Source organism: Typopeltis vanoorti, chromosome 17 (genome assembly GCF_054136105.1).
Source record: "Typopeltis vanoorti isolate ZY-2024b chromosome 17, IOZ_Tvanoo_1.0, whole genome shotgun sequence".
Taxonomy (NCBI): Eukaryota; Metazoa; Arthropoda; class Arachnida; order Uropygi; family Thelyphonidae; genus Typopeltis; species Typopeltis vanoorti.
This window is the reverse complement of record NC_143565.1, coordinates 55,257,805-55,282,756: the sequence shown is the minus strand read 5'-3', so window position 1 is coordinate 55,282,756 and position 24,952 is coordinate 55,257,805. Positions and strand designations below refer to the sequence as shown.

At 34.1% G+C, this 24,952-nt stretch overlaps 1 protein-coding gene across 3 annotated transcripts in view; it reads left to right on the top strand.

Moving 5' to 3' along the window:
- The window catches only part of LOC150097405 (uncharacterized), a 181,073-nt gene that overhangs the window by 45,781 nt on the left and 110,340 nt on the right, over positions 1 to 24,952 (top strand). For all 3 annotated transcript variants that reach the window (XM_090406761.1, XM_090406759.1, XM_090406760.1), the window contains exons 3-5: positions 2,685 to 2,882; positions 12,631 to 12,849; positions 22,694 to 22,840. In XM_090406761.1, the coding sequence (XP_090262887.1) occupies positions 2,769 to 2,882; positions 12,631 to 12,849; positions 22,694 to 22,840 (480 nt within the window). In that variant the 5' untranslated portion in view covers positions 2,685 to 2,768. The remainder of the gene's footprint in view (positions 1 to 2,684; positions 2,883 to 12,630; positions 12,850 to 22,693; positions 22,841 to 24,952) is intronic.

Below are 24,952 nucleotides of genomic sequence, written 5' to 3'. Positions count from 1 at the left end.
AGTTGATGGAAAATTCTATCATCCATCATAATTCCATGTTTATGCCAAAACAGTTTGATTTTTTTTTTTTGATATGTGAAAAATTAATAATTAATAATTATTGTTATTTTGCATAACTGAATTGTTTTTATTGACAAATGATTTGAAATGATAATTGCTGGATGGAATGTAATGAAATTTGGTATTTAGAATCACTATTAAAAATTGCTGTATTGTTTTAATTGGACAATTTTGATGGCAAAAATATGCTAAACAAAATCTTTATTAATAGCATATGCCAGAAATGACTAAATCCAGATTTAAGTCTAAGAATGGCATCATTAAACTAGAAATGTTATTACCAAAATAGTTTTTTTTTATTATTGCAATTATTTCCTTACATTTTTAGGTTAAGGATTTTATTTATGAAACTCAAGGTCATTTGTTTGCTCAATCTCTGTGCATATAAAAGCTGCTCTTGTCAGATGGATCTTTACTAAAAATCTTTTTGAAGTTATTTCAGTTTGGTAGCATAGACAGCACAGATTTTTAGTGCCAAAATGATACAGTATATTACAGAATTATGTAGTACAGTATTGTCTAAAAATATTATAGAAACCTGAAAGAGCGCATCTCTTGTATGATAATCATGATGTTGTGTGGCAGTGCTCTCACTTAATTGCGAATGAACCAAAGACTGTATTAATTGTATGTTTTACAACATTCAAGTAAGATATATTTGTCACTTGTATACCTCCTGCACAGCTTGTTTGTTTATAGAAGAAAAAGTTGGAGTTGACATCAGAAAAACTTAACTGTACCTGTGATGAACTAACCCGACCATCTCGAAATATGACTGAATCAGAAAATATACAGAGATAGAAATACATCTCATGATTTTTAAATCATTTCCAATTTAAGTTTTTTTTTTCCTTTCATGATTATATTATAAAATTATAAATGTTAAAAATTTTTCCACTTGATTATACTATTAATTAACCTTTTAACTGCTGAGATACTAAATAACCAGTATGACCCTCCATGCTGAGTTATTTTCACAATTATAAAATATTTTATAATAATATGAATAGTTACTATAATGTATTACACATTTTTGCACTGTTTTCTTGTATAAATTGAAGTCACTGAACAAAAACTGTTATATAGAAATTTTATTTTCAAGTTAGGGATGTCCAAAATTTATCTTGAAATTTATTTGTTTATTCCATGTCAAATAATGTCACACGCAACTTCAAGTGAGAAACACCTCCCCAAAAATACTTCAGTACTTTAGTAGTGTGTGGTAATTTTGAAAGCAGGGGTGTATACATAAGGCTATGCCACATTTGGCACATATACCGGCTCTCTTTTCTTTGCCCAAATGTGGTATTTGAACACACATGACAATGCCTAGTGGGATTTGCTTTCTTGGGTGTGGGTGGCACAGGTATTAGGAAATGTCTTTCCCTCAGTCTGAGGGGTTCGTCACCCTGTGATGGTCATCCAGATGTAGTGGTTGGTCTTGGCATGTGGAACTTTTGAAAAATTTCTCTGATGAGAGTCAATTGAAAATTAGCATGTGTGATATTTTCCACCAGTATGTACATTATACAAATTATGTGAATTGAGAACAGTGAGATCCAAGAGACGGAAAAAGTTCACTATCACTATTTTTACTATTTTCTAAAAAATAAATATCATCATTATCACTGAAATCTGATAAATCGAAAGGTAAAGTTTCTAATAATTCTACTAATTCTGCCTCAGTAAGAGCTGCTGTCTGCTTGTCGAAGCCATTTTTACTAACCCTAGAATCACTGCATCATGTGATCGCCTGACTCCTATTGTCAAGGATAGCTCTTATAGCATTGTGCATGGTCTCACAATTTTTTACGAAGATAGCGCCACAATTTAGAATGCCAGACAGAAGCTTGAAAAATAGTTCCTTCTAATCCTAAGAGATGGCACTATTAAGCCCACTCAATTCAAATGCTTTCACAAACTAAATTAAATGAGTATTACACATTGAAAGTTCAAATCGAGTTAACTCAATCATAGCAAGGTCGCCATTTTTTTCCACGCTCGAGTTAACTCGACCATAGCAGTTAAAGGGTTAAATATGCTAAGAAATTATATTCTTGGTTTAATCCTTTATCCAAGTGTAAGCAAACAAAATTTACACATGAAATAACTTCACAACTGGGCAACTCACGTATAGAGGCTAATGACTTCATATCACTTGCCGTAGCATCCCATAATGCAAAGCACATACCCTTACTGACATGTATTATGCTATGCATTAGGGGAAGGGTCTACCCAGACTGGTTTCAACGTTTGTTGAGGTCTCATCAGTGGGGGCCAAACCCAGAAGTGATAACCAAGGTTGAAGTAATGCAGAAGTCATATTTCCATTCCCATAAGTAATCCATTCTGGATTACTTAAATAAATTGTGAAGTTACTTCATGCACAAACTTTGTTTGCTTACACTTGGATAAAGGATTAAACCAAGAATATAATTTCAACATATTATGAAATTAGTTGTAAATTTGATGACTTGAGTTTTTTTAAAGGCATTTGCCATATCAGTGATTAAAAAAAAATAAAGAACTTAGTTATAAGATTTATTATGCTTATGTCATAATAATTTAACTCTGCTAGTTACTTGTTTGAGACTAAATATTTTATCCAACAAAATTATTTATAGATAACAGAAAATGGAGTCATTATTCCAGAATCAACATATAAAATACAAACAGTTCATCAAGAACGAAGAAAGCAACTGCACAAAATGTTGGCAACTGCTATTGTTCAGAAAACACTTCATCTGGAAAGAATACGACAAGCAGAAATTCAATGTCACCTTGAGGATATGGCAAAGATAGAACTCGTGGAACGAGTTAAAGTAATTGATTTATAATTTGATTATGCTGTTCTTTTGGGTACACACTTTTTATTTTAATTTATTGTCATTTCTCACACTAGTAAACTATTATATCGAGTGTTTTCTGTAGTGACACTAGTGTTCATTCATTCACTCAATATAACAAGCTACCACTAACTTTTGGTCAAGGCCTTGTAGTATAAGTGTTGTTGTAAAGTAAATTTACTATAGCAAATGTTTCATTATAACAAACTATCCCTATAAGGTTACTGTAGTGATAGTTGATTATATTCAGTTTATTTTAGCAGATATAATAATTATAATTTATTATAAATAGAAAAGATTGAAAAAAATGTTGTATAAACTATTAATTTTATGCAATAAATTTTAATGGTAATAGTTTTTGTTTTATTATGATGTATTAATTTACATAATTTGCAAGCAGGTCATGAAAAAAAAAACTACTGTACCTTTGATATGTCAGTTTCAGTATTAGGCTCATCCTCAGACAGTAATTGGTAGACCACCTGAAACTAATATGTAACAGCTAAGATCATGACACAGAACTGTGTCACTAACATTGTGGATTTGCAACCCTTTGCATTAAGCCAAAGAAATTTAAAAAAAATAATCAAATTAATATATGAAAAAAAAAAAATGAATGAATAAATATGAATGCTAAGGGTTGTTCTGTATATTTGCAGTATTATCAGATTTTTACAACTTATCTTGGTCAACTTTAGGTTCTTTTATCAAAGTGGATTCTTTAGTTTTAAAAATTGATGAAAAGTTAATACTTGTGAAATTTCTATTGTAACGTTTTTTTCTGTTTGTCTCTTTCTGTACATAAAAGTTTTGTTTAGTAGTTTGAGGAAACAATATCATGCTGCTTTGATATTGCATTCATTTTTTTGTGATTTCATCAAAGATTTAAATCAGAGATAGGAACAATAGGGAACCTTTTTTTCCATTAGAAGGCTAGAAGTCATTCCAAAGAGTGTCAATCATGACACAGACTGTTGTAGGCAGTGTAAATGCATTATAAAAGCAATTGCTTCTTTATAATGCATATGTAAAGAAACAAAAAAAGTAACATTTCTTTACATTTATCAAAAGTTAAAAAATGAAGCATATTAAGAAAAGAAGAAATAAATTATTAAAGTAAAAAAACCTGAACTATAAACATCAAATACCTGTTTTGCTAACCTTTCCTCATTCTATTTAAGTGGCCATACCACCTTAGATTAGTTCTACTTAACTTTATTTGAATGCTAACAATGTCAGATTCCTTTCTAATATTTTCATTTTTAATATGATTCTGCCTTGATGTCATCTGTTCACTCCCCTAATTTTTCTCAGAACCCTCATATCTATGGTTTCTAGTCTTTCATCAAGTGCTCTATTTCTAACTCATCAGATCAATAACTTAAAATTAGTTCGAATCCTGCCATGGGCATGGATGTTTGTGATTGTCTGTGAAAATAGTGGTGGTAGCAATATACAAGACAGGAAACCTTAAAAAAGGTTCCCTGTTTTGTATATTGCTAGTTTAGTATTTTGGCTAATTTCTCTCTTTTTCCATATAAATTTATTCAGCTGGCTACTCACCATACCAGCTTTGCTTATTCTGTTATCTATTTCCAGATTAAACTTGCCATCTTCACTAAAACTGTGCCTAAATAGCAGAAATGATTTACTTGTTCTGTATGCCCTATTCAGAATTCATTTCTGCTCAAATCAGCAAGATGATTTGAGCAGAAATGAATATCACATTAAAAAGAAAAATGTGAACGAATGAAAGCACTTTTCTGGTTTTCTGAACTGAAGTCTGAAATATACAAATATTATTGGAGAAGAGTGAAAGAGTGTGAAAAAAAATAATTAAACCTTTAGAAACTTTATGGCCCAAGGCTATCACTAATTAAGCGGTACGCAGTGAAGAGAGACGGCTCAAATGTGCCGCCATATCATGGTCTCTAACCCTAACACAATATATTTAATGTCTGAAAATAATGTGGGTTCTACGGCCTCGCCTACTCCCGTATATACGGGAATAAAAAGGCATTAGCTGCTTTTTTTTTTTTTTTTTTTTTTAGAAACTTTATGATAAAATCTGAAAAAAATAGCAATTTGCCCATGCAGAATCATGTGCTGAAATTAGCTACAAGGACAGAAATGATCAAAACATCATGGTGCACTCAAGGTTTAAAGAAGCATTCCATGAAAAGAGAAAAATCACATTTAGTGTTCCTAGCAGATATATCAACATCATGTACTCTCAGAGAATGGAGAGGGAAAAATATAAGAAAGGTACTTTACATGTAAAAGAAGCTAGACAGAAGTCATGGGAAGGAATCTAAGAAGAATATTGAAGATAAATTCCATAAAAATGATGGAATGTTTTGGTATCTATTGAAAAAGCTTAGAAATTGAGAAAAATACTACAAAAGGAGTTAGAAATGATAATGTGACAGAAAAATTGATGAGCATATTCTGGATTCTCTAGTAATTTGAAAAATTATTAAATGAAATAACAAGTGAGAAAACAGTAGTAGAAATATAAATAGAAAAATAAAACTGAGAATTACAGAATAAGTTCCCTACTTAGTGTTTCAAGTAACATTTAAGCATATTTGAGAGAGGCTAAGAAAAATTGTTTTCAAGAGATAGTTGAGGATGAATAAACTGGGTTTAAGATGAATAATCAAGAAATCATGGAACAAGAGATTTGCATTTAAGTTCTGTAAATCAAGTAAAGGAATATAAGGTGTCAAGATAAAAGCTGGCAAATGCTATAATTATGTGGTGTAAATAGATTTCGTGATGTAAAATTAGGTGTAAGATATGCAATACACACTATCCCCACTGTCATTTGTCATCAATATAGATCACATTATGCACTTCCATAGCGCAATTGGAAGAACGGCGGTACATTGCGCCCTTCAATTGGAAAAGGCCTAAGTTCAAGTCTCGTCATGACTGGGGAGGGAATCTTTATATGAACTTTTTCAATCGAAAGTGAGTTAGCTGATCTCATACGGCGGTAGCAGGGTTTTTCTCCCAAAAACACTGCTTTTTCATCCTGCATACAGGCAAATCGGCCCTTCAGAACACACGCAATTTACAGACAAAAAATACTAGCTGTGGTGGTGGTGGGCAGTAGATGGCGCTGATGTAGATGATTGGTAGTAGAGGTTTGGTGTAGTGGTGGAGACGGAGAGTTGTACAATGGATGTCCTCGCGTAATGAGTCTTCAGACTCCTTGGAGGTGCCACGAATAATAATAATTATTATTATTATGAAGGAAAGGGACATTAAACCTGATATCAAAATTGGATACATTCAACTCAGCTCTTTACTTTATGCAGATGTTATACTTTTAAATAAATTCAGTACAAGCCTTCAGCACTTTAACTATAAATGGAATAACTATTGTAATAAATTAGGTATGAAAATTAGTAAAAATTAAAGGCAGTGATGGCTAGGAACATGGGAAAATATCAACTGCATTTTCGTAGAACCTACAGAACAAGTAAAATATTTTGGCTATTTAGGCACAATTCTGAGTAAGGATGACATATTAAATATGGAAATAAAAATGCAATAAATAAAGCTAGCACTGTCAGGAGTAAATTGAACAAATTTATATGGAACATGCAGAAAATCAGCCAAAACAGTAAACTAGCATTTTACCCAAATGTTGAAACTGATTTTAATTTGTGGATATGAACAACTGATTGGAAATAAACAACTGATTGAAGACTGCAAGTAAGAGAGTTTTGAGGAGAATTAGCTAGCAAACAGATAACATTGTAGCAGCACCATAGAGGAAGACCAAGATCCAGGTTGATTGATGTATCTAATGCTGCCTTAAAGTAACAAAATCAAAATGTAAGGACTGACAATAGTGAAGACCTAGCAAATCTAAAATTAATCTTCTCTTCTTCCTTCTACATATTAGGCCTATTGGCCTGTTACAGGGCCAACTTGAGCCCTTCTAAGTCATACCTACCCTGAAGATAAGGTGACTAGCCCTATGCTTCCTGGTATGTCCTGTGGCTGTAGCTTGTGTGCTCATGGGGCTAGTTTGCATCCCTGTGGGAGGAAAATCCCAGATAAACCGAGGAGAAACCCTGCTGTCCACGTCGAAGACTGAGATAACTTGGCTATGTCTGAGAAAGATCCTTAAGCTCCTCACGTTGGTGATGGGAATCAAACCCAGGACACTCCTTTCCCAGGTATATGGTTGCATAGTGCATAGCCACTAGGCTAGCTGTGCGGACTCTAAAATTGTTGATAGAAAGCTGTCATAATGAAAATTTAGTTGTGTTGGACTATCATAGTATTCTGTTTGTCTTTTTGGTGTACATGTACACTGAAACAGAATACTGTGATAGTCCAACACAATTAAATTTTCAGGAAAAGATGATGATTTTTTTTTAAGCTATTTTAGTGTTATTCATTATTATAAATGTAACAGTATGAGGTTTGCCTGGGAAATTCCTAAACTTTTAAATTATTGCACCAACAAATGGTACTAACTTTTGCCTTCATATGTTACAACCTAGTAGCAACATTGGGAAATAGCCTAGTGAAAACTGCAACATGTTATTTTGCTTAGTTTATTATACTACGTCTGTGTCAACATGTGTTCAGTGTATCTGGTGATTTTTTTTTGTTGTGTTTAAAATGAGCAATTTTCATCATCATCATCATCATTACACTAAATACAGGTATAAACCAAATTGGTCTTCTGGTCTCATTATCCATCCAATATCCTTTTTTTAGGTCTACCCTGCCTTCTCTTTCCAATTGGCTTATATTTTAGTATTTGTTTAGGATGTTGGGTGTTGGCCATTCAGTTTACATGTTCAATCCATTTTTGTTTATAATTGTTTAGTTTTTCTTCTATTAATTTTGTTTTTAGTTCATCTTCGTTTCTTTTTTGATCTAATAATGTGTATTTTGCAGTTCTTCTCATAAATCTCATTTCACTTGTTTTTATTCTTTATTTATCTTGTTTGTTTATTGCCCAAATTTCACTGCACTGCTAAAGTATTGTATGTTTTCAAGCGTGTTTCTTTTTGTGCTATATTTGGGTTGAGTTCTATTTATCAGGCCTATAATCTGTAAAAATTTTGAAGTTTTTATCAGCTATCAGCTAACGCCTTTTTATTCCCGTATACGGGAGTAGGCGAAGCCATTTAGCCCTATCTAACTTTTGGAGACTGAGTGGGCAGTTCAATCTCCACTGGTACCCAATCAGAGACAGATGGCCCAAAGCTATCACTAATTACGCGGTACACAGTGAAGAGAGACGGCTCAAATGTGCCGCCATCTCGTGGTCCCTAACCCTAACACAATATATTTAATGGCTGAAATAATGTGGGTTCTACAGTCGATTTTCTTGAGTTTACAGGACGAAAAACCCGAGTTTCCGGGTTTTTCTGGAGGAAAAACCTGCTTGCTCATGCCAGAGATCGACTAACTCGGGAACCGGTCGAAAAAAGGCTTAGAAAAATTTCCTCTAGTCGCCGACTAGACTCGAAATGAAGTCTTCCTTAGTGCGGCCAAGTGCGGTGGTGTGCAAACGCCACATCCACTGAGCTACACAGGCTCGTAAAAATTTTGAAGTTTTTAATTTTGTCTTTTTCTCCTTCATATGATATTTCACATCCAAGATAACTGAAAGTATTTATCTGTTCTATTATTTTATTATTAATAACTATTTTGCTTCTAACTGGAGTTTGTCCACAAAATGCCATTGTTTTAGTTTTATGTATGGAAATTTTCATTCCAAACTGTTCTGTTATAATGTTTAAATTATATATTACTTTGTAAATTGTCTTCCTTATCTGATATTATTACCTGATCATCTGCAAATAATAGTGTGTTTATTTTGTTATTCCATAAAATTTCTATACCTTGATTGTTTAAGGTTTTCCACTGTATTAATATTTCATTAATGTAAATATTGAAAAATGTTGGTGGAGACAGAGGGTATCCCTGTCTTACTCCTTGGTTTATAGAATATGTAGTAAACTTTTCATTTATTTTTATTTTTATTTCATTATCTTTATGTATATTCAATATTGCATGTAGTAAAATATTAGGTATATTTATTCTTTGTAATATATTAAACAGTATATATCTTTTTACTTTGTCAAATGCTTTTTCATAATCTATAAACAAAAGATGAGTTTCCAAATTAAATTCTCTTCTTTTTTCTGTAAGTAGTTTTAAACAGAAAGCTGCATCCAGTAAATGGATTTAGAAAAAGATGTAGAGCATCTTTTTCTAAATCCAGTTTGACATTCTGATAATATTTTTGCACTGTATATTTTTAGTTTTTCATTAAGTATTCTGCTATATATTTTGTAGCATGTATTCAATAAACTAATACCTCTGTAGTTAGCAGGTTTTGTTTTATCCCATTTTTTAAATATAGGTATTACTATGCTTGTATTCCATTCTATTGGTATTTGTCCATTTGTATATATTTTATTTAAAAATGTTAGTAATCTTTGATGAAATTTTTTTTCAGTAAATTTAAACATTTCGGAGTTTATTCCATCTTCTGCTGATTTGCCATTTTTTATTTTATTTATTTTGCCCTTTAATTCTTTCATTGCTATCATATCATTTAAGGTATTTTGTAAGTTTTTGGTGTACAGTAATTATTTTTGATGCCAGTATTATCTGTCCAAAGATCTGTAAAGTAATCCAAGAATTCTTTTACATCTATTTCACAACTTATATTTGCAGTTTCTTTTATATCTGCATTCATGTGTTTTAGTATTTTGTATGCACTGGGTCTTATTTTGTATATCATTTTCTAGATAAGATGCAAATTTTTCCCAGCTTTCTCTGTGTCTTTTTGTGGTTTCTCTTTTGGCTATTGCTCGTCTTTTTTTTATATTCAATTTCATCTTCTTATCTTTTAAAAGCCAGCTTTTTATTTTCAATTATTATTTTTATTTCATTGTCCCATATATGTAATTTTTTATCTTTATGATATTTTTTGTGTGTTCCTAGACCTTTATATGCTGCTGATGTGATAATTTCTTTTATATTATTCCATTCTTTCTTATTGTCATTTTCTTGTATTTTTTCTAAGTAGTTATTAATCCTCTGTTGGTATAAATTTCTTATACTTGAATCATTTAGTAGTCTTACTTTGTAATTAGATTTTGTTTCTCTAGTTTGTTTATTTTTTATTTTTTTGTATTTTTTGTAGCCAGTTTGGTGGAAATCTTAGTTTTGCCTGTACTAAATTAGTGATCTGTGTTAATTTCTAGCCCTCTTCTAACTTTGACGTCTAGGAAAAGTTTGCTGCTTTTTCATTTGCTATAAAGTAGTCTATTATTAATTTTTGTCCTCTTGCATACCATGTATATTTATGTATATTTTTATGTATGTAAAATGTATTAATAATTTTTAAATTATTATATATTTATAATCAATAAGTCGCTTTCCATTTTTGTTTACTGTTGGTTCTCCAAATTTTTGTATATTATTGTTAATTTTTTTCATTCCTATTCTGGCATTAAGATCTCCGGCTATAATTATATGGTCTGTTTTATTTAATTTTTCATATATTTCTTGTAACTCTTTGTAAAAGTAATCATTTTCTTCTTCTTTTCCTTCTTCAGGGGCATACACTCCAACAACTGTTAAATTTTCTTTATTTAATTTTAATCACACTTCTAATATCCTCTCATTCCAGTATGTATAATGAGGTATTTTTGCTTTAATTGATTTATGGATCCAAATCATTACACCAGCTTTTGCATGTATTTTTGTCCACTCCACTATATATGATATTGTAGTTAGCTGTTTCTTTTGTTCCTTTAAGTTTCTTTTTTGTTTCTGTAAGAACTGCAATTTCTATATTTTCGTCATTTAAAATTTTACATAATTCTTCTTCTTTATGTGCTATGCTTCTGATGTTCCATGTAGCATATTTCACCACGTTTTTTTTTTTTTTTAAAGTTTCTTAACCTTTTCCAGTTTGCAGTCGTTTCCCATGTTTTCTGTCCGGTTTGGATTTCGTTGAGACTTGAAAGTAATATGTGTTTCCCTATGTCAAGTGACTAGCATGATGATAGGTATCCTAGTGGTGGGGCTGCCACCTTAAGACAACTAGGCTTGCCTTTTTTTAGTAGATAGTGGAAACTACAGTTTGAGAGGAAAGAGTCACCACCTCACCCTCAAATTGCTCTAATAGCACTGGGGGGGGGGAGTAAGAGAGAGTAGAGAGAAAGAAGAGTAGAAGACCAGTCTCCAGATATGATATACCAAGTGTACATTATACGAAGTAAGATCAGGTCTAGCTTGGGTATCTCGGGTTTGCCATGCCCATACTCACCAATGTGAGTCCCTGAAATAAGCAATTTTCATGATCAACAAATTTGTGTGAAGTTTTGCTTCAAATTGGGAAAATCTTTCACAGGGACATTTGAAATGTTAAAATCAGCATTTGGGAATAAGGCTTTAGGCTGACTCAAACATACGAGTGGTGGAAACCTTTCAAAGATGGCTGAACTTCATTCGATGATGATGATCCCCATTCAGGATGACCATCAGCATTGAAAATTGACAAAAATGTTGCAGAAGTTCATGAAGTGAAGTTCTAACTGCCATTTAACTGTTTGTGAGGTAGCTGAAGAAGTATACATTTCAAAAACTGTCTGTCATGAGATTCTTAAACAAAATATAGGCATGCATCGCACTGCCGCCAAATTTGTGCATCACCTTTTGACTGATGATCAAAAATAGATTGGAGTTGATGCGATCCAAGAGCTTTTCAGTTGACAAGGATGAAAACTTTTTAAAAAACATCATTACTGGAGATGAGACGTGGGTTTATGGCTATGACGTCAAAACAAAAGCTCAGTTGTCACAGTGAGTGTCAAAAGGGTCACCACAATCCAAAAAAGCAAGGCAAATGCAGCCAAATGTCAAAGTGATGATGACAGTTTTTTTCGATTCTGAGGGCCTTGTTCACCATGAATTTCTTCCACAAGGCAAGACAGTGAACAAGGAGTATTATTTTATGGTAATGCAACGTCTTCATGAGTCAGTCAGAAAAAAAAAGGCCTGATGCTTGAAAGGAAAACCAATGACTGCTTCATCGTGATAATCTGCTCGTGCACATACACATCATTACTATCTGTCAATTTTTTGTGAAACATGAAACAAGGTCATTCCACAGCCTGCTTACTCACCTGACCTTGCACCAACAGACCTTTTTTATTTCCCAAATCAAAATTGATGTTGAGAGGCCAACATTTTGAGTCGATTGACTCGATAAAGAAAAAATCGCCAGCAGAACTGTGCAGTATCCCAAAAGAAACTTTCCAGAAATGTTTCAAAGGATGGAAGAAATGCTGGCAGTGGTGTATACAAAGTAGAGGAGAATACTTTGAAGGCAACAAGGCTGAATAGCTTCTAAGTTAGACAGGAAAATTTTTATTTAAAAAGTTTGGGAATTTCCTGGATAAACCTCGTATATTATTAGTTTTTATTATATGATTATTTTAATTAATGTATTTGATGATTATTATTATTATATGATTATTATATATATGAAATTATTATATGATTATTTTAACTGCATTTGAAATAGAAAATGTGAGTTCAGTTGCATTTTTGCAATATGATTTTCTAGATTATATATTATTACTATTGACATGACAAATTATTATTATAATTTGTTTTGCTGTTGTTATCTTTATAAACTGAAGCAAAATTATACCAATTTCTGCAGAGTGCAAGAAACAGAAGACGATCACGTTCATCACCTGCAGGATCTCACACAAGGTCACTCAGTAAGCAGAGTATTAGACCACATTCTAGTCCATTGACTGGTACAGCTTCAAGCACTTTGTTTCCTATGGATCACCGATGGGGAAGCAGTAGTTTCCCTACTAGCTATGGTCTCCCTCATGATATATCTGATAATTATGACAGTGGATCAGATAGTAAGGTATCATTCTTTTTTAAATTTTGTGAAATGTGTATTGAATTTGTTAAAAAACTAATTGCCAAAAGTTAAAATAGCTATAAAGAACAGAATACAGCATATTACTGTTAAAAAAGAAATTAAAGAACACGTTGTCATGTAAAATTATTTTTAAGGAAGTTGAGTTTGTTTATTTAATGCTGAACAAGATAATATATTGTTTGAAAACAATATATTTTATTCTGTTATCTAGTATGACTTTATATTAGAGATTATTTCTCTACATTGCAGTATATACTGGATTTTCAAAAGTCTTTACCCAAACCCCTGCTTTCTGAAATTAGTAAAAGAGATGTGAACTAGACATACACAGAGAAGGGTATAAAGGGAATGTATAAAGGTTTACTGGACATCAGATATATTAGTAGCAGGCAATATGAGTTTCAAAGAAGCTGTGATTATTGATGCCCTTACTAACTTCCTATCAACAGAAAGATAAGAAATTAGTTTATCTGCCATCCGATATTATCAGATTTTATATTTCGGTCTTCTTAAGGCACTTCTGACTTCATCAGTTCACCTGAACTCGGTCTTCCTCTGATCTGACTTTTTCTTGCCATCCTAACATCAAAAATCTGCTTTGCTAATCTTTCCTCTTCCATTCTATTTATGTGACCATACCAACTTAGATTAGCTCTGCTCACAAATTCCTGATCTCAGTAATGCCATGTTCTTGCATAGTAACTTAATTTTTAATATGATTTGGCCATTGATACCATCTGCTTAATCCTGCCATTTTTCTCAGAACTCTGATACTTCAGTCTCTAGTCTTTTGACAACTGTCTTATTTCTACCTCAAATGCTGGATCCATAAGTTAAAATTAGTTTGAATACTGTTTTTTATATTGCTAGTTTAGTGATTTAGCTAATTTCTCTCATATTCCATATAAATTTATTCAGTCGACTGCATACCCTTTGCAAATTCTGGTCCAAGAAATGTGAGTCACGTAGAAAGCAGGAAAATGAATTGATGATTCTTAACAATATAAGGAAGGATAGCAAAAGTGGTCTGGTGAATAAGGAAATTGTGAATGATACTGCTCAGAATGAGAGCATGGGTGCTGATGAAATGATGGTAAGGAGTGAAATAGCACATTTATGTTGCATCTTTCACAAGACAAAATGGGAAATAGAGCAACTGCTGAAACAATTCTCACGGTGTACAGCAGGCTGAAGAATGAAAAAAATGTGAACTTGGAAAGTATGAAAGCGCGAGAAACTGCAAATAAGGATATGGTGTTATATGGAGATTCGATGATAAGAGGTACACTAAATGAGCAAATGACAAAAGCATGCTTCCCTTGTAAAAATACCAAGGATGTTTGCATAGGGAGAAGTGAAAGAGATGATTGTTATTGGCAGGAACATATGATTTGAAAGGGAAGAAATATGCAGTGAGAGAAGGTATGAAAGAGTTGTTGCAAGAAGCAAAAATGAAGAGTAAGGAAGTAAAAATTGTGAGTCTGCTGTCAGTATGATCTAAGGACAGAATTGAGAAGCCCCATGATTGCTAATGAGTCCATGAGAAGATTGTACAAGAAGAATGGTGTGCAGTTTATTGATGTATGGAGTGAATTTGATGGACAAAAGGACTTATATATGCCTGACAGATTGCATTTAAATGGTTTTGGAGTTAGATGTTTAGAGAAAGTGTTGCTTAGTGAGAGTTTGGAAGTGCAAAACTAGGGGAAGCTAGAAATATTAGGGAGGATGCAATCAACATGTGTTTGTCCCCCCCCCCGTGATAAAGAGCATGTGTACAGGTTGATTATGCAATGCTGAATGCAATTTCTCAGGTTTCTGATCTGAATCGGTTGGTAATGACATTACACAGGGGTATAAGGGGATGTTGAAATGCATGTACTCAAATGCAAGAAGCATCAGGAATAAGAGAGAGGAGTTTTTGGCATTGATCAGCTTGACTTGGCTAAAAACTATAGGCATTAGTGAGACCTGGTTGACAGATAATGATATAGTCACAGGGATAGAATGTAAAGGGTATTGTATTTTCAAGAAGGATAGAGGGAATAGGACAGGACTTGGAGTGTTGTTGATGATAGCTAAAGAATTAAAACTAACAAAATTAGAAGTTAAAGAGGATTTTAGGTCTTGGGAAGATGGTTCATTTGAGGCTCTCTGATGTGAGATGAGGCCAATATGACAAAATATGTTGCTGGATGCTGCTATAGACTGGGGGGAGTCCACAGGAAGATGTAGATACCATGTATCAGCAGATTAGCACAATGAGTGCATGTCAAACAATCATTATGGGAGACTATAACAATGGGGATATAGATTGGAGGAAGGGGGGGGGCATGACAAGATGTAATTTATACAATTGCTAAGGGATGATTACATGAAACATTATAGAGGGAAAAAGGGGTTTGAGCATGATGGATCTGATAATAGCATCAGAAGATATATCCATAACTGATGCAGACACTCTGCCTCCATTTGGGGAGAGTGAAAATGCGGTTTTGTGCTGGCAAGTTGCCAAACATGGAATTCTCTCAAGAAAGTACTTATGTTGAACTATAAAGCTGGTAATTATGTAATTATGACAGGTTTAGGAGTCATCTTGCAGTGCCATGGCTTGAGGAAGAGACAAAGACAGTATGTCAGTAGTGCATTGGAAGTGGTCAGAGATTGTTTGAGAGAAACAATATCAGACTGCTTACCCAAAATCAGGAGGATAAACCAAGTGGAAATTAAGTAGATGAGTAGAGATATAAAGCAAGAGCTGCAAAAAAGAAAGAAAGAAAACACTGCGGAAGGAATATAAAGAAAAGGCAATCAGCATACTTATGAGCTGTACAAAGCGCAAGCAGGAAGGATGATTTGTTTGGTAAGAAAGGCCATATCAGATTATGAGTGAAAATTAACTAAGCAGGCCAAAAGAGTTTTTTTTGTTAAGTAGCAGTTAAGAGGAAAAATGATTATGATAGGATGACTTTAAACAATGCTCATGATAAGAAGGTGACAGAGGCAAAAAAAATAGTTGAGTTGCTGAGTGATCATTTTGCAAAGGTGTTTCATCCAGATGTGACAGAGACACGCATCAAAATTGAAGTAAACGAAGAAGTGTTCAGCATATTGAAAAATATGAATGTGAACACAGCAATGGGACTGAATGGCATCAGGCCATGGGTGAATGTTGTAGAGATTTGGCATTACCTCTGATGAAGTTGTTCAGTCTAAGTCTCAGCTCTGGCAAGGTTCCCAGGGGGTTGTAGAAAGAGGGTAAGATAATTTCATTGCATAAAGGTGGCTCCAAGACAGAAGTAGCAAACTACAGACCAATTAATATATCAGGAGTGATTGGTAAAGTATTCAAAAAGTTGGTTCAAGGTAAAATCCAACATTGAGTGGATAGGGATGCTCTACTCTATAGTGGGAAGCATGGCTTTGTAAAGGGTAGGTCCTATCTTAGTAATTTATTCACATTTTATAATAAAGTGACAGCAGAGTAGTTAAAGGAAATGGTTACACCATGATATTGGTGGTCTTTACAAAGAATTTGACAGAATACTGCATGAAAAACTATTACTCAAGTTGGAGAAAATGGGAATGATATGAAGTTAGTAGCATGGCCGAGGGGGGGGGGGGCTGACAGACAGACACCTGAGAGTAGTATGTGGTGGAGTGGAATCCAGGATAGGGATAGGGTGTGTGATTAGTGGAGTTCCTCAGGGTAAGGGCCACTACTCTTTCATTTCCATATCAATGATATAGGGAAAAATTTAAGAGGGGATATTCGGTTGATTGCTAATAATTCAAAATTAGGGAAAGCAATAATAGATCAAAGATTATGTAGATATTCTGCAAGATGATTTAAATAAATTGGTATTGTGGACAATGATAATGATTGTCAATTTAATGCTGCAAAAACTAAAGTTATGCATTTCGGGTTGAAAAGGTTGCATACAGTGTATCATTGATGATATTGGTTTGCAAGAAATTGATGAGGCTAAGGACTTAGGGATAATGGTGGACAGAGAAATGAAGTTCAGAGGGCATATTGTAAAAGTTGGTTAAATTCCTCAAAAAATTACTTGGATGTTGAAAACATGCTAACGAGGTCTGTTAGCATGTTTTTTAGGTTGAAGGTTTGTGGTAAGTAAAGATAGAGAAGTTCTTATCCCTCTTTATAAGGTTTGACTTGTATCTTGACTGCTGCACAGATTTGGTCACCTGAATTTCTTGGGGGACCAGGAAGTGGTAGAGAAGATTCAGAGATGAGCAACTGACAGGTCTGTGGAATGCTCCATATGAGGATAGGTTGAAGGCGGCAGATGCCTGGTGAGTGTCTCTTACCAGGGTGTGTAACTCCAAACTATGAAATTTGGAGTGGTGATGTGATAGTACAGGTGAGGTCAAGGGACATCTGCCCCACAACAGTCCAGGACCTCATTACATGCCTACAAGAAGAATGGTCCCAAATTCCCAGTAATCACTATCTTACACTTGTGGAAAGTATGTCCCATAGAATTGCTATGGTCATTACAGCAAAAGGAGGTCCTTCATCTAATTAAGGTGGGCATCATGACTGTTTGTTCCTCATACTATGGTATCCATCCACTTTTTTCCAAGCAGTGTATGAGCTTTATGTACAAGACTTTTGATAATACCTGTCTTCTGCAATGAATGGTGATGTGAGGACAAGTGAATGTATTTGCTAGTAAAGGTTGGTTTTTGATAAACCAAAATTTTAATATGGCCTGATGATTTCTAATTATTTAGGCATCCTAAAAAGGATAGATGGTTGTTAGATTCGCTTTCAGTAGTGAACTTGATGCTAGAGTACAAAGAGTTTATTTTTTCCAGGAACTTAAGTACTTCTTACTCTGAGTGGGACCAGACCACAAAGACATCATCAGCAAAACATGGCCATATATGAGAATGAGGAAAAATAGTGTGAAAGAGTTGATTTTCTAAATTCTCCATAAAATAATCAGGTAAAGCTGGTGAGATAAGACTGCCAAATTGCTTACTTTCTCACGTCATCTTTGCTACTTTGGACAAAATTGCAACTGTGATTTGATTAGCATCCAAGAACATTGACTATATTGTATTTTTGGAATCCAACATGTCCAGCCTTGTTTCTCATGCTGTTGACACTAGGCAGAGTTCTTTGGAACCAGACAAAGATTCTTCATTCCAGCAGGTTCAGATTTGATCATCTTTTCCTCGAAATGTGAAATGCTATGAAATCATCTGAACCTTAAAGGCTCTGACTGTATGCCGATCTCTAAGTTTTGGGAAGTGATTAATATTAATGGTTCATAATTCTTTTTTTTTGGTTGTTGTTGTTTTGTTTTTTAATCTGCACAAACTTTTACAATTGTTCATTTTGAAATCCTTTTGATTATACAAATCACACTTCGTTCATCCATTGAGTACAGTTCATACATCTGGAGCAATGTCCTCAAGATATAAATTAAAGATACCAAGAAATTATATACTTGGTTTAATCCTTTATCAAAGTGTAAGCAAACCAAGTTTGCACCTGAAATATTTTCAGCACTGAGGCGACTCGTATATAGAAGCTAATGACTCGGAGTCATTAGCTTCTATATACGAGTTGTCTCAGTCCTGCAGATGCTAATGATGTATGTGCCTGAAAATACTTCAGGCACAAACTTTGTTTGCTTACACTTGAATAAAGGATGAAACCAAGTATATAATTTCTTGGTATCTTTCATTTATAGTATAACCAATTGGGAAAATGTCCAACAATGCCCTCAGGAGCTTCCTGAAAATACTCAATGCATTTTCAAATGCAATAAAGAAGAGATAAATCAGGCAGATAAAATACTCATCTCTTACCAGCTCACTCCAACACTCTCACACAGGTGTTTAGTATCTACTACTACTACATGCATCTTCTATAAATATTTTCATTGTAAATGTTCATCAGAACTAGCATCAATAATTCCCCTCTCTACCAAATCTATTGAAACGTGCAGTTACCCCCCCCCTTTCATAACCCTCCTCTATTTCTCCTCCTGCTGTACTGTGGAACAGCTTCCCCTTCCATGTGTTTCCCAAGGAATACAATGCACATGTTAAATTGTGAATGAAGCTATGTTATGTAATTTATTATTTTTCATTCACATTTAACATGGCTTATTAAATATTAATCATGGTTTATATAAAATTGTTTATTATCCCTTAATTAAGAATTACTAATTAAATATTTACTCAAAACTTGACCTATTATTAGTTTATAAAATAATAATATGTTTAGAATTTTGTATAACTAAATATATGTGGTGTAACATAAAGTGTTAATTTATATTTAACTGTATACGTAATCAAAAAGTTAAAGAAGTAGCTTAAATATTCTGTTGTTTTTATTTGTGAAATATTTAATGTTATGTAATCACTCATGAATAATATTAGACCATACATTACATTAGCGAAATGTTTACGTGCAGTCTGTTGTCATGGAGACGCACGCGTAAACAACCACGAGTGGAGTAGAGCGTGGCGTTCGAACGTAAGGTGGGAGTGAAGGTCATAGATAGGAGAGAGAGATATATAGAGAAGAGGGAAGGTCAGAAAAAAGAGAGAGAGAAGAATTATTATTAAAGAGTGAGGAGAGAGTTTTGCGGAACCAAGAATATATAATCCTCAGGGCAGAGATTTATGAGTATAGTGTTCGGAAGTGAACCTATAAGTAGTGAAACATAAAGTTTAATGTTATAAGTGAAAACTGCTGTTGTTATGAAGAAAGGTTGATGCCGTAATCAGATAAAAGGAAACTGGACAGTCAATGCGAAAATTCTGATTAGTTCTAGTTAATCTGGATTACGATTAAATTCTATGTTGCCCTAGGAAAAGGTTATATTGGTTACTTGGAGAAGAGTGAACAGGAAAAGATATTAGTACCTAATTACTGTTGTTTGGAATAGTGAAGTGAGACTTACAGTAATACAGTTTAAACTATGGAGAATATTTGTTATGTGTGTTCCGCTAATGTTAATTAAGTTAATTCATAAGTGCTCTCTCAATAATTTGATGTATTGAAGAATTTGTCTGGTAAGAGTAGTTGTATAAGTTTGTCTATTCTAGCATTAACTGTAATATATCTCCGATGCTCAAGGTCCGGAATATATTTGCTTGGAATATTGCTTACGTAGTTTATTGCCTGCTGTGAATGTAAACATTGAGCTGATAGATTTGTGAAGACTGAATAAATGTGAAATTGTTATATTAACTTGAGATAAGAAGATTTGTGTTTTATTTAGACTGTGAATTGTATTTGAAAGTTAGAACGTTGAATTGGCATGAGTGACCTAAGAAGATATATTAAGTTATTTGTATAGTTCCATTTTAAAATAGAATTCTTGTATTTGTTAACCATATCATATATTAAATGTTTTATTTTGTTAATCTAAAGGTTGTGTTTGCCTGAATTCCTTATTATTGCACCGTTCATAAATATTCGAATCTAGCGGGAACCCCAAGTGAAAATGATAGTAAATGATTTGGCCTAATGAGATGACTGCTAACCTAATTAAGAATTGATCTTACTATTTATATAGACTAATCTGAGAATAGGGTGGCGCAGTATAAATATAAATTTCCCTACTTTTGGATCGGTGATCTCTTCTCAATTAGTTATTTTATTCATAAAAGTGACTTGAATCTAGATGGTAAATTAGAACACGACAGAAAAGGTCGTCACGACACACACACCTTCAAATCTAACTTAAACAATTTCCTCCTTTCCGAAATCTCTTCCCATATACAATACTAATGTACTATAGGTTGACTAACCAACCTCTCATGTATGGGCCCAACACTGAAAAAAAAAAAAAAAAAGGGGGTACTAGTCTTTCTCCCTGATGATGTATATGTTACATTGGATGAAATTAAATATATCGTAGTTTTTGAATAAAATTATATATTTTTCTGCATGTGTAAACTATAAGTATCTGTAAAATTGTAAACTGTAAATGATGTCTGCAATTCCATTTCAAGTACATTTGAAATGGACTAGAATCCCAACTCAGCAGTTCCAGCTCATTCTGCTTCTATGCTGGTGTCTAGCACTAGTGTAGAAGCAGAACAAAATTGCCACAAACAGATGAATCTGTTTGTGGCAATTTGTATAACTGATGGTTTCAAGTAGAAAGTGAGTACACATTCAATTTTTTGAATCGCGGTAACGTGGTAGTACTCAACGGGATAAATGGCAAAAGGTTGCGGTAAGTTAATTGTGTTTGAAGGAGGCTCTTTTCGTGAAGGAATAAAGTTGTTAACTTAGATGCCTTATAATGTCTCAAAAACATCATGTATTTGATTTCATGGGGAAAAATTATTGGAAAGCTTGAAGAAGGCCGCAGAATTACTGATATTGTTAGAGCATTTGGAATCTCTCATAGCACTGTATCCAGGCTTTGAGCAGGGTTTCAAACCAATGGAATAGATTCCAGACATTTGCTAACAGGTCATCCTTACTCTACCATAGAGCATGAAGACAGATTTTTGGTTATAATGGCAAAATGTAATCAATGCGCCACAACAGGTCACCTTGCAAGTTGGCTCCTTTCAGGCACAGGTACACGGATATCTCGACAAACTGTGGCAAGATGTCTGCGACAAGTAGGCCTATACTCCTGAAGATCTGTAGTCTGCATCCATTTATGCACAACTTGTATAGCACATTTTCAGTGTTGTATCCATAAAAATTGGACAAGACACCAAATGGGCTAATGTACTCTTTACAGATGAGTTGTTTTAGTCTTTCCTCCTGTTCTAGACGACTCTTGATCTGGCGTGAAACTGGTACTGCTTATCGTTGTGTGAATGTTCTCGAAAGGGACAGATACTGCGGTGGTCAGGTCATGGTGTGGGGAGGCATTATGATTAATGAACGCACCAAGCTACAAGTGCTGGAAAAAGGGACTAGAATTGGTGAATATATTGCAACGAAGTTCTCCAACATCATATTCAATTGTTCTGTGGTGCTGTAGATGAAGAATTAATTTTTATGGATGATAATATCACACCACATTGTATAAGAGCAGTGGCAATACTTCTGGAGACAAGATATTGATCAAATTGAGTGGCCTGCATGCTCCCTAGATCTCAACTTCATAGAACACTTTTGGATTGCAATAGGGAGATGCATTGCTGCTTGAAATTCCCCTCCTGAAAACAAACAAGGCCTTATTCTTGCTCTGAAGGAGGAGTGGAGACCAGTTTGTCTCAAGAACTCCTGAATCATTTGGTGCTGAGCATGGTACGATGCTGTGAGAGCTACATCGCAGTTTGTGGTGGACATATTCCATACTGAAATGTTTCTCCACATAATTTTTTTCATCCTTAGCTTTTGGACACCAGTGTATTGCATTGCATTGAACTTGAAATGGTTTGCTTGATTTCAGCTGTATTTTCTATTGCGAATTGATCTGAAATGTTCTCAGGTGAATCCATTCATTCAGCCCCAAGGGGGACTATATATTATCCATTTCCTTATCAACAGTTACTTCTGTATTACTGGTGTACAAATATTTCAAACGACATTTCAAATTATAATATGCTGGGAACATCATTTATAGACATAACTACGGACACCGGACACAAAAATGGACACCAGAGCCGAAAACTTAGTTTTACAAAATTACTTGACTAGACCTTAATCTGCTCACAGTGCTAATGTATGATATTTCATAGGTGAAATCCACATTAAAAAAGTTCTTATAGCACTTTCTTAACTGTACTTAGATCTTGAATTTAACCATATGCATATATAAAAATAAAGATAAATATTTCATGCTGCTCTTATTAAATTTTTAAGGATGAAACAACTAGATCTCCTTCACCACTAATCATTCCAATTGAAGAGACATCCTTCCACAGAAATAGTGCTTCAGCTGAAAACTTAAGCAGATTAGATAGGTCTTTAAGACCAAAATCTGCTGGGCCAAGACAATATAGGCAACGGGTAAGTGGTTTTTTGTCAAGTTTTTGGTTGCTGTAAATGTTACTTATAAGTAACATAAGTGGGGTATAAAATTTTTTTTTTTTTTTTTTGCAATATTTTCAGAATGGCATCATGGGCTACCAAAAACTGTTCTTGAGGGCTTGATAATTTTGTATTGTAGTAATACTATATATGGAGTAAGATCATAAATCAAGTTACATGCTCTCAGAAGAACCGTACAATATAAAGAGATGTGTCGTTGTCGTCATCATCATCATATATTCACCGGGCATCAACAGATGCCATATGGTCACTCTGATGCTCAGTGATGTGCCATGCCAGGCCTCACCATGTAGTCCTGTTGTATGCTTTTCTGGAGGCTTCAACTCTGAAGATCAGTCACTCCACACATACCATAAATCCATTTCTTTGACAGTCTACCCCTTTCTCTTTTTCCAGGAACTTTACCTTCTATTACTGTTCCAAGAATTCTTGGCAAAATTAAGAAATTTACTTAGCTCCTCCAAAGATCCTCTTCCATACTTGCCCACCCAGGGGTTTACAAAATTCAATGTACCTGTAATCTACCTTACATAGGGGAAACAGGGTACACTATTCCAATCAGAAAAGATGAATACAAATGCCACATTAAATGCCTCCACTATGGAACAGGTCTATCAGACCACGCACTCCAAACATGCCACAGAATTGACTGGAAAGGCACTAAGTCACTACACTGCACCAAAACCTGGTTTGAAAGAAAATTCAGAGAAGCTTGTGAAAAGCTGAAAACATCATCCAAATCTGAACAAAAATGGATTAATTATTCCAAGAATGTGGAGGACCAATCTTCAACCCATAATAGCAATCAGAACAACCCTAAACAGAAGAAAATCTCAATACAAAAGGACTGTAGAAATTGTTTAATGTAGTTCTTCCACACCAGAGGTCAGGCTAGGATAAATTATTAGAGGTTGAAATGTCAATTTTACTTACTTAATGTTAAGTAAAGTAATTGTTCTTAAGTGTGTGTTGTGGCTCCATAAATTCTTTACTATGAAGACTCTTCTGAGAAGTCCTTCTTCCATCCTTTCAATGTGTCCAAAATATTTTAACTTTCTTCTGTCAATATCCTTAAGGAGCCTTAAGTTCTATTGATCTTTTCTAACATCCATTTCGTTGGTACGTCTTTCAGTATATGATATCCTCAACAGCCTTCTGTAACACCACATCTTAAAAGCAGTTATCCTTTTCTTTTCATAAGATATGTTTGGAGTGTTGAAATCTGAGAATTTTTGCACAATGTAGTTGACTTTCAGTGTAGTAAGTATGTAGGAATCAAAGCAGTAGCTTTTGTAGCGGAAAGTTTGCTAAAGTGTATTTCCCTTAAAATTCCTTTCCCATGGGATTTGGCTTGGCTGCAGCTTTTCAGTAATTGGTTTTCATGACTACTGTAGCGCAGTTATTTTACTTGACATAAACAGTTTGACTTATTTTACAACCAAGTCAGACAGCATTTCCAACTGCTTGGATCACCTGAAAATGCTATGTTGGAAAATCTGACGGTAATGCATTAGCATCTTGGTTTGTTTGCCAGCCTGTTTGGCTAAGTGGTTAGCATATTTGCTTTCCAATGAACAGGCTATGGGTTCGAATTCTGCTATGGGCATGGATGTTTACAATTGTGTTTGGGTGGAAAATGAATTTTATCGCTCTGTGTGACACCACCTCCCTGCTTATTGGAGACCTGAAGTGGCTTGAAAAGGTTTCATATTTGGTCTCTGAAGCAGAGTTTCCAGACTTTGTAAAAAATAAACCTTAAAAACATTATGTTGGAGGTTTAATGGATTTTTTACAACACTCAAAAAGAATTAAAATAGAATTTAATACTTCCTATATTTCATCCTAGTCACTAGGACATCTACAGGGATTACAAAAACAATTAATGTAACATGCACACAAAAACTTACAATACTAAGCCCAACTACGTGGGTGACACTAAAGTCCTATCTAGGTGGAGCACCCTCTAAGGGCGGTAGTAGGTGGCCTGGAATGTAAGGTGGGACCTCTGGTGATGAGTGTTTCCCAAATCTTCGGAAGCTTAATGCAACCGTATTTATTAAGATTTGGTTG